Source organism: Boleophthalmus pectinirostris, unplaced genomic scaffold (genome assembly GCF_026225935.1).
Source record: "Boleophthalmus pectinirostris isolate CB_2022bp ecotype Guang Dong unplaced genomic scaffold, ASM2622593v1 HiC_scaffold_6, whole genome shotgun sequence".
NCBI classification, from domain to species: Eukaryota; Metazoa; Chordata; class Actinopteri; order Gobiiformes; family Gobiidae; genus Boleophthalmus; species Boleophthalmus pectinirostris.
Genome location: NW_026571447.1, coordinates 28,641,749 through 28,652,495, shown reverse-complemented (window position 1 = coordinate 28,652,495; position 10,747 = coordinate 28,641,749). Strand labels below are relative to the sequence as shown.

The following is a 10,747-nucleotide window of genomic DNA, read 5'->3' as shown; positions in this document are numbered from 1 at the left end:
TCCTGGTTGTTGAATATGTCATATGTACGTTTTGTTCATCTGTGTTGTAAAGTGTTGTAAATACAGTATAAATACATGTTCAATAAATGACAAAGTGTTACTTACTGGTTTTTCATACAAGGTCCAATACAAACTGATTTAGAAGTAAATCTATACGCCCAGAAACACGCGAACACGACCACCCCCAAAACAGATACGCTATATTTTTAGTGCACGAGAATTCTCCCTCTCTCTCGCCCTCTCTCTCTTTCTGTCTCTCTCTTTCTCTGTCTCTCTTTGCTTCTCTCTCTGTCTCTCTTTTTCTCTTTCTGTTTCTCTCTGCCTCTCTCTCTCAATCTCTCTCTCTTTCTCTCTATCTCTCGGAGTGTCTCTCTCTCTCTTTCTCTGTCTCTCCCTCCACCTCTCTCTGTGTCTCTCTCTCTTTTCTGTCTCTCCTTCCACCTCTCTTTGTGTCTCTCTCTCTTTCTCTGTCTCTCCTTCCACCTCTCTTTGTGTCTCTCTCTCGTTCTCTGTCTCTCCCTCCACCTCTCTCTGTCTCTCTCTCTTTCTCTGTCTCTCCCTCCACCTCTCTGTGTCTCTCTCTCTTTCTCTGTCTCTTTCACTGTCTCTCTCTCTCCCCCCACCTCTCTGTATCTCTCTTTCTCTGTCTCTTTCTCTCTCTGCCGCTCGCTATCTCTATCTATCTATCTATCTATCTATCTATCTATCTATCTATCTATCTATCTATCTCTCTCTCTCTCTCTGTGGTGTCTCTCTCTCCCTCTCCCTCTCCTTCTTTCTATCTATCTATTGATCTATCTCTTTCTCTCTCTGTGGTGTCTCCCTCCCTCTATGTCTCTCTCTCTGTCTCTCTCTCTCTCTCTCTCTCTCTGTCTCTCTCCGTCAGAGGAGCGTCAGCGGAAGTGAAATTGGTCTCACGGGTGAAAGTGACGGGAGAACACATCTGAAGGATTTCGCTTCTCCTTTTTTCTTTTTTGTTGCTTTTCACTCGCGGTTTCAGGTCAGTTATTCTGTCAAACAGCTGTTCCACATCCTCTTTTGCTTTACTGTCCACGTGGCTGCGGACAGCTGCTCTTAAACTATCTGCTGATTTCACAACACTGACGCGCTCTTTCTGCACGACGCTGTTTACGCACGAACTGGGAGCATAATGGGATTAAAAAACTGAACATAACTATTTCTGAACGTATGATCGTCTTTATCCTGATTTAGGATCGCAGCGGAATGTCTGCCCTGTGGGTTTATCTGCCTTTGGTTGCGTGTCTCCTGCTCGGACAGCAGACTTGTGCCAAAAACGAGGCTCCGTGCCAACTTTCCAAGTGGAACAACGGCTACAGGACTTTCTTAAAGCGACACATCCGCGACGGCACGCCCCAGTCCCTGGACCAGAACGAGTGGGAGAAGTACATCCGAAACAACGGCGGCTGTGATCGGCCCACTCAGTCCTTCCTCAGCCCGAAGGACCTGGATCGGGTCAAAGCCGTGTGCTCCGCTAAAGGAGGCAAAGTGTACAAGGAGAACCTGTGCATCAGCCAGGAGCCCTTCACGTTTGTGACGGTGCGGAGCGAGTCCGGGACCTGCGGCATCCGGAGCGTCAGGCAAGAGAAGAAGCACCTGATCCTGGCCTGTGAGGTGCTGGACAATCTATGCGTCCCGGTGCACTTCGAGGGGAACCCGACCGACCGGAGGCCCAGTAACAACGACCCGAGCTGCCAGGACCCACAGACCCGAGGGCACGCTCCGGTGTGCAGAGCCAGTGCCCTGTGGTTAGGCTCAGTGTTCCTCCTGCTGCTCCTCCTCTAAACATTTATTCATTTCATCTAAAACAGATCAGGGTTATTTTTATGAAGGTGCATGTGCCAATGTCAGCATCATCAATGTATGTGCCTTTTGGTTTTGATTTTAAAATGCGTTTGTATTTTGTATTATTAAGACTTTGAATGCACCTTGACTTGAACTCAAAGAGGTATTTTTTTGGTGTGTGTATGTTGTCAGTGTCAATAAATATAATCTTTTATACTTTAATGTGTGGCAAATCTGATGGTTTATTTTTCCTTGCTGCTACACCGAAGCACATTTTACTGGATCTTAAGCAATGAAAGCATTTACATAAACATTTTCAACTCTTTTCCAGAAGCTTTTGGTTTTTTTTTTTATTTATTTCACTCTTTATGAATTTCAGTAGTGTAGTAATTCAGCCTATAATTGTAACTTTTATTTTTTCATTTGAACTGATATTTGACACGTTGGTATGCTTATTATCTCCTCTACTACAAGACAGAAAAGGAATTAAGTCAGGGCCAAAAATATATTGAAAAAAAATTGAGTTCATTAAAAAAGCAGCAGATGGCAGCAGAGCTTTTGTTTCAACGTGGTTATTTTGGTTCTGAACTAACTTTCTGCTGAGATGTAGTGGTAATGTAGTTCACAATAACACATAAAATGGGAGTCAGAACAATCAATTAGATCTGTACTTTCATAGTTTATACTAAATAAAATGTTTATTTTATTGCCAACATGCTGCTTCTTTGCCTCAAACTAACAACAGCTAACATATCTGGATTAATGCATGCACAAAACTGGAGGAGCTGATAATAAGTCCATAAAATATGACCTAAAATTAATTATCTGAGCTTTGATTTAAAAAAAAAAAAAGAAAACCTGGATTTTATGAGTTTGTTGAGAGGCTGCAGTTAAGGCCAGTTCATCACTTCTGGTCACAGGTGGAAAAAGTACAAAACAAACTGTAATTAAGTAGAAGTACCTTTACTTTGCTTAATTCCTACCCAAGTAAAAGTAAAAGTAACCATCTAAAAATCAAAGCAAAAGTAAAAAAAAAAAAAAGTACTTTGAATTGAAGTAATTGAGTAAAAGTTACTTAGTTACATTTAATTATTCAACGTAAAAAAAAAAAAAAAAAAAGGATGAGTCATAAATTTAATCCAGCACAAGTTGTTTTAATCAACTTTTAGGTAATACAGTTCAAATTATGTTCAGTGCAAACTTTGTACATATTAAAGACAACGGAACTTTTTTTTTTTTTTTCGCATTTCTTTTTTTTTCATTCTGATTTTACTCAATAACAGGGGTGGGTTCCAGTGTAATGAAGTAAAATACTTGGGTCAAAATGTACTCGAGTGAAAGTAAAATGACCTATTTCATAAAAACTACTCAATTACAGAAACATGAGTAAATGTAAATTGTTACTTTCCACCCTTGCTTCTGGTTCAAACATTTGTGTTTGACTTAATTCTATAATTATAAGAAATAGAGCCTGAAACCTCTGACGCTGCCTGTAAAACCTCATTCGTGATTTCACCAAGTGCTGGATTTCAATATTTCTCTGTGTTTACTGAACAGAGGGACTAAACCAGAACTAAACCAGGACTTAACAAAGACTAATGTATCTGAGCCAGGTCTAAACCCAGATAATCCAGGGCTGAAGAAGAACTAAAACTAGATCTAAACCAGGACTAGACTAAAAATTAAACCAGGTCTGAAACAGGATCAAAAGAAAATTAATCTAGAACTAAACCAGGTCTAAACCGTGACTGAAACTCATTAACCAAGAACACACGACCAGGACTGAACCAGGTCTAGGGCTAAACAAGTTGAAACATGGCTCAAGGTATCAAACAGGACAAAACATTAAATTGGGTCAAACTAAAACTCCTTAACAATGCAGGTATTTAAACTCGGCACTAACCCAGTCGTCTAAAGCAGCGGTCCTCAAACTTTTTAGCTCCACGGACAGTTTTATGTCTGACAATATTTCGAGAACCGGGGGCTGCAGCAGTTCGGCATGGTTTAGTCTTGGTTTAGTTCTGTTTTAGTCCTGATTAAATCCTGTTTTAGACCTGGTTTAGTCCTGTTTAGACTTGGTTTAGTCCTGATTTAGTCCTGGTTTAGTCCTGGTTTTAGTCCTGGTTTAGTCCTGGTTGAGTGCTGTTTTAGTCCTGGTTTTAGGCCTGGTTTAGTTCTGGTTTTAGTCCTGGTTTAGTCCTGGTTTAGACCTGTTTTAATCCTGGTTAAATCCTGGTTTAGTCCTGGTTTAGACCTAGTTTAGTCCTGGTTTAGTTCTGGTTTAGTCCTGGTTTAGTCCTGGTTTAGACCTGGTTTAGTTCTGATTTAGTTCTGGTTTAGTCCTGGTTTAGACCTGGTTTTAGTTCTGAATTAGTTCTGGTTTAGTCCTGGTTTAGACCTGGTTTAGTCCTGGTTTATTCCTGGTTTAGTTCTGATTTAGTTCTGGTTTAGTCCTGGTTTAGTCCTGGTTTATTCCTGGTTTAGTTCTGATTTAGTTCTGGTTTAGTCCTGGTTTATTCCTGGTTTAGTTCTGATTTAGTTCTGGTTTAGTCCTGGTTTAGTCCTGGTTTATTCCTGGTTTAGTTCTGATTTAGTCCTGGTTTAGTGCTGGTTTAATCCTGGTTTATTCCTCGTTTAGTCTTGGTTTAGTCCTGGTTTAGTGCTGGTTTATTCCTGGTTTATTCCTGGTTCAGTCTTGGTTTAGTTCTGGTTCAGAGATGTGTATGGGAGGGGGGATTTGACCTTTCCCGACCTGGTACTGGTCCGTGGCCCGGGGGTTGGGGACCCCAGTCGGTCTAAAGTTGTAGCTCTAAACTAAATAAACCTTAAAGGACTAAACCAGCCTAAATCTCACATATACTCTATAATCTTCACACAGTTACTCAGTTATGTCCACGTATCACTGAGGAGAAAGCAAACATGGGCCAGGATCATAAAAGAATTATTTTGGAGTGAGAGGAGGCGCAGACCGATGCGATAAAAACTTAATTAACTTTTGGAGCAGCACACCGAAAAACCCACATTGTAAAACTAGAAGTATGGGAACATGAAGGTGTTTTTCTTCTCACTTTTTAGGTTGAACTCATAGCAGCTCTTTTTCTATTCTTTATTTTACATTGGTGACCGTAGAGGGAGTTTTAGTAGATTTATTGGCATATATTTATTTTGATACCAAGATTTTGAAGATTTTAGAATAGCATTTGCCATTCCTGAAACATCTCCTATAGTGTTTCCCAAACTTTTTTTCTGGGGGCCCATATTTTAAAAGTCACAATCCTTTGTGACCCAAGTCAGTATTTATTCATAAATCGCAAAATAAAGGTGGATTTGACCATTATTGATCGTGTCTCTCTGAACAATTAGTATTACACAAGTTTTAAACAATGAAAAACAGTAATTGAAGCAGCAATAAAAGGATCCATAAGTCACCTATTTGGACATTAAATGTGCCCATTTCTTTTTCTTTTCAATATTCTATTGAACCAGCAATATTGGAACAAAATAGTCAATAAAATAATTACAAAAAGATTAGAAATTATACAAAACATGTCTTAACATTTCATTATTTCTAATGAGAGGTGGGCCTGTCTGTTTTTGTAGCGTGTTTCAGTCCGGGGTGCAGAAGGAGAGCGCAGCAGCAGATCAGGCATAGGATTCTGTCTGTTTCTGAGCTTTGTCTTCATTTTTGTGAGCACAGAAAATCCCAATACACACATGTATGTAGTGAAAGGAATAAGCACAGAAATACTGGCCCTATTGAGCACAGGATATTCACTCGCTCTCTCATGTGTCAGAGCTGTATATTACATGCAGACCTACATGCAGATCGTGACAAGGCGACCCCAAAAAAATCTATTGCGACCCACCTGAGGGTCGCGACCCAGTCTTTGGGAAACAGTGTCTTATAATATAAGACTCACTGTTGTGCTTCCTGTCTCCTTCAACCATCACTGTACACAATCAGAAATTATGTAATTTTCTACTAAGGAACAATAGCATGAATGTAATTGCTTAGTATTAGTATAAATTAGTATTTGGTCATTGATTTATTTTTATTTTTTTTACTGTGTAGTAGCAGTAGTAGTAGCCTTAAATTTCATAGGTTGCCAACCAAAAACATATAATTTTCTCCAACCAAAACCATTGTTAAACATTTTACATGTAAGTAAATGATCTTGAAGAGCAGAGTATGCTTTTCGGCTTCCTGTTATATGTACCATTTTAAGGACTTTTTTCTCATTCAAAACATAATATTTTTGGATTCATAATCACTATGGCAATGGTCCTAATTTCTCATCATTCTGAAATCATGGACTTTTCTATGCGTGATGCGTATTCTGTTCTCTCTGCAATCTTCGCATGCGTTTTCTTCTTTAATAATCCCCTTAATCTCCTTCTATTCTCTGACCTCCTCAGCCTCTCCCTCTGACAATGCACAAAAATGGAAAAATAAACGTCCTGTGAGCCAGACACATGAATCACACCTCTTATAAAAACGGTAGAATGAGCATTTAACCTACAACAGCTTTGGCTTGTCTGATCTAACCGTGAGTCCGCTGTCCAGACCAACTCATAACAAATGAGAGCAATAATGAGGAGCACAGACTGCACAGAGAGGGGAGGGGGCTGCAGGGGGAGTGGGGCTCAGGCCAAAATGGATGAAGTGTGAGATAGATAGGAATCTGGACAATTATTTTTTATCAACATTTAAGGTATGTGTTGGCAGATTTGTCAAGTTGTGACTCAATATTTTCCCACTGAACAATTCAAGTTTCCCATATAGTTGAAAGTAATTAAGACAGGTTAGACATTTTATTATTACTATTTGGCCTATTGTCTGTGCATTTTTGACTGAATTTTGGTAGAGCTGGGTAGCATTAAGAAGTCACCGATACGATACATACCTTGACACATAGACCACGATACGATACATATCTCGATACACTTTCGGTTCGATACGATATATTTCAAATCGATTCAATACAGTTCAATAAAAAATGATGTCTAAATTATGGCTGTGATACTAAAAGTCTTTGTTAAACCACTTCTTGTGCAAAGATCATAAGAAACAAATCAATTTTAATCATTTAAACAGTGAATATGTCAAATGTGCTGCAGAAATTAGTTTTCTTTCACTAAACAAGCAACAAAACTTTAAGTAAAATACACCAAAAAATACTCTTGTTGATAGATCGATACAGCAGCCTACGATATCGATACTGTATCATAACATTTAAAGATACACACCATTAACTGTGGGATTCCTAATTTTCAATTTTTTTCACTAACTCGTTCTTCACATTCATTGATGTAAAACGAATATTTACCACAGATACTTTCCCATCAAACAAACAAACATATCAGTGTGAAATGTCAAACAAGGTCAAAACAAACAAGCTGATACCAGTGCAGAGAATGAAAACAGAATTTATTTCCTTTAAAACTTTAACCTCACAAACATCAGATAAACCTGATCCAGGATCTGAACCAGGATCTGATCCAGGATCTGAACCAGGATCTGATCCAGGATCTGATCCTTGAGCTAACATACATGAACATTCACACAGACAGAGGCTCCCTCTTTTGTGCATCACTCGAGGAAAAACTAAAACTAAAACACACAGCAGAAGGGAAAAATGATCCAAATGTGTTTTGTAACTACAGAATAGCTTTGTAAAAAACAAGTTAATATCATGAGACATTTTGGGCTAACACTGGCCAGTAAATCGTCTTGTTACACCAAAAGACCAAAGACCAAATTGAGATCCCAGCTGAACAGATATCCTTGAAACCGATATCTGATATCCATATCGGTGCATCCCTGTTTCAAACTGAGCTGGAGGGCAGGTCAGGATTCAGTGTTGAAATGAGATTTATTATTTTTAAAATGCAGATGTTTGGACCTGGTTTATAGTTAATATCTCTGTAATTACTGGGCTCAGGTAGAAACAGGCAGAAAGTTCCAAGTGTTTTCTGTTGACAAAAATGAACAAATGTAAAATTATGTTAGATTAAAATAGCTTAAAAAGTGGTGTCATTATTCAAAAGCAAAGATGTTGTCAGCTGAATGGATTTTAAACCATATATTCATAATGGAAATTTTGTGGACCCAAAGAAATAAGTCATAATATTTGTGGATTTTTAAAATTTAAATGATTTTTTTCAACAACTGCATCATACAAGCTGTCCATGTGGAATATTATATAAAAGTCTAGATTGTTATGAACACAGCCCATTATGAATGATGTTGTCTCTTATGGGATGAAGCAGGCACGAGCATGCACCAAACAAAAGGAAGAATTTTCTTATTTATCATCTTGGTCTTTAACTATGACTGCAAGACCGAACCTCCTGTGTGGGTTACAAGTCAAAGTTTGCACACTGTAAAAAACAAACAGAAAGCAACTATTCACAAATTATTAACAAATCAGACAACTTAAGTCAGCACAAGGGGTCACAAGGTCCTGCAATTTTTTACAGTCATTTTTGTTTTGATTTTGATAGATGGACGCGTTTGGGAGGGCATCTGATTTAGATTGTATATGGCCAATGAACTATTTACAATCTATACATTTTTCTTGTGCACTTTGACAGATAAAAGATGAAGCACATGAAAAGGTTGGAGTAATTGGGCTTATGTTTTTAATACATCATAGCACATTTGTTGAAACCACATTTTTCTAGACACTAGTTTCTAAACATTGAAGTTAAATATCTTGCCAAAGGACCCAACAACAGAATGCACTGGTCAGAGGTCGTAAGAGAACCACCAACACTCCCGTCATGAGAACTAGTCATATTATCGCTCCTATATTACAGAAATGTGATTCTTGTGAGTTTTAATGTCACGTTTAGAGCAGACGTAGGATCCACAAATCAAGACTGCATTTCCAAAGTTGTTCAATAAAATAAAGAATGACCAAACACGAAAATCCAAGAATCCAGACATGAAACTGATATTGACAAATGAACCAACGAAGAGCAAAGGAGAACACAGGGTAAATATGCACACAAATGAATAAGACACTAGTGACACATTAGGGCGGGGAAAACAATCAATTACAAAATAAAACCGGGTCAAGAATAGTTATAGAATAGAATAATTAAATGAAAATTAACACATTGACATTTAAGCCATGTTAGAATGTTGTTCCTCATACCTGGAGTTGTGTTTTTTTGTTGTTGTTTTTTTTAAATTCATACTTATCTTAGTTCACGTCTTCCTTTATTATTAGTTTGTCTCTGGCTACGTTTATATGATGATGGTCTGAACAGAAGACGCAAAAGTGGTGTCGCATCTTCACTTTTTATTCCGCGTTTAGAAGAACGTTTTCGGGAGGAAATCTGCTTGCATACGGTGACGCAAAAGTGTGTGGAATTCGACTGGGTATGCATGCCAGGCGACTAGGTGGTGACGTATATGTGATGTAAACACGAACACAACGTGAGCAGATCTGACCAGAGTTTTGCGTCTTGGGCAGTGTAGACGGAAATGATACGTATTCAACTTTTCCATTCTGGTAGGTGGTTTCAGATTTTTGCATTTTTAAGCCTCCAAAATGCCATCACCATCTAAACAAAAGCCACTTCTGATAAAATATTTTGTCCTTTTTACCCACAAGCGTTCTCGTGTAAACAGGCCCTATATCTCCAAAGCTCAAAATGCTCTGTTCCACCTTGTGATGTCATGAAGCTGTAGTTTTCAAGTTAACTGCTATCTTCTTTTCCCTTTTGTTTAGTAGAGTTTGGACATTTTAGGGCTGAAATTATCCAAATGATTCTAGTGAAGGTGTATATGGAGTTTAAATACGCAGTGGAGCATTTCCTGTATTACCACATGACATCACAAGGTGGAACAGAGGGTTTTCTGTCTTAGAGAAGAACTCATTCTACTTAAGCAGAGTTTATGTGTTAAACGTGTGGGAATGAAACAAAACACAACTCTGACTATGTTTTTGATTAGGAAACAATATCAGTGTAATATGAGCCCCTTATTGATAATAGAATCTTATTTGGAACTTTTTATAATACATTTTAATAACTTTACTTGGAGCTAAGAATTCACTGCAGTGTCCAGCTTCTATTTCCATATAAACTCTAAAACTTTTAATTGAACCCACATGATTTCAGCGGATCATCATGCCAAGAGATCACAATGTTCACACACACAGACACACAGCCAAATGTGTTTTTCCCCATTTTTTTTCGACTTAACGACAATGAAATATAGTGAGTTTGTGGCTCTCCCCTGTGAGCATGTCAACCTAAAACCAGTAACTTCCTACGGGGTCAGAGGTCAGCGATAATGACTTCCAGAAAGTGGCGTCGGGGAAGGCCAGGGTCAAGTTCACATCTGGGATTATCGAGGTCATCGCGGTGCTGTGTTTCATAGAGGTCATGTGGATGATAAACCCGAGAATGCTACTGGTGTGAGGTTTTTTTGTCTACCCTCGCCGTGGCAGGGCATCTGGTTTAAAGGGCCCATATTACACTGTTTTTGATCTATGTTATAATGATGGATCCTTGTCAAAAACAGACCTGGAGTTGTGTTTTGTTTCAGTCACACATGTTTAACACACAAATCCTGCATATTTAGGTTGAGTTTTTCTCTCAAATGAAAATACAAGAAGTGCTCCACTGTGTTTTTAAACTTTATACTCTTCTCTCTACTGAACAAAAGGTAAATATAGCAGTTAACTTGAAAATTATTAAGCATTTTGATCTTTGGAGATGTAGAATAGATGACCTACTAAACCAGGATTACTCTGCTTATGTGTGAATGAAGAAAAAAAACAACAACTCCAGGTCTGTTTTTGAGGAGGTAATAACATTATAACCTGGCTTAAAGCCCACAAGAGTCCATTTTGTGTAATATAGGACACATAGTCAAAATGATGTTGTTTCTTTAGCAGTCTAGAAGCACTTCTGTACTTCCACACATCAC

At 38.3% G+C, this 10,747-nt stretch overlaps 1 protein-coding gene across 1 annotated transcript; it reads left to right on the top strand.

Moving 5' to 3' along the window:
* Nucleotides 1–870: 870 nt before the first annotated feature.
* Nucleotides 871–2,003, top strand: LOC110162999 (angiogenin). Its single transcript, XM_020927906.2, has 2 exons — nt 871–1,000; nt 1,213–2,003. The coding sequence occupies exon 2, from the start codon at nt 1,225–1,227 to the stop codon at nt 1,801–1,803; it is 579 nt and encodes a 192-aa protein (XP_020783565.1). The 5' UTR covers nt 871–1,000; nt 1,213–1,224; the 3' UTR covers nt 1,804–2,003.
* The last annotated feature ends 8,744 nt before the right edge of the window (nt 2,004–10,747 follow it).

Excerpts from the sequence above, each read along its gene's own strand:
- LOC110162999 (XM_020927906.2), top strand. The coding sequence starts at position 1,225 with ATGTCTGCCCTGTGGGTTTATCTGCCTTTGGTTGCGTGTCTCCTGCTC.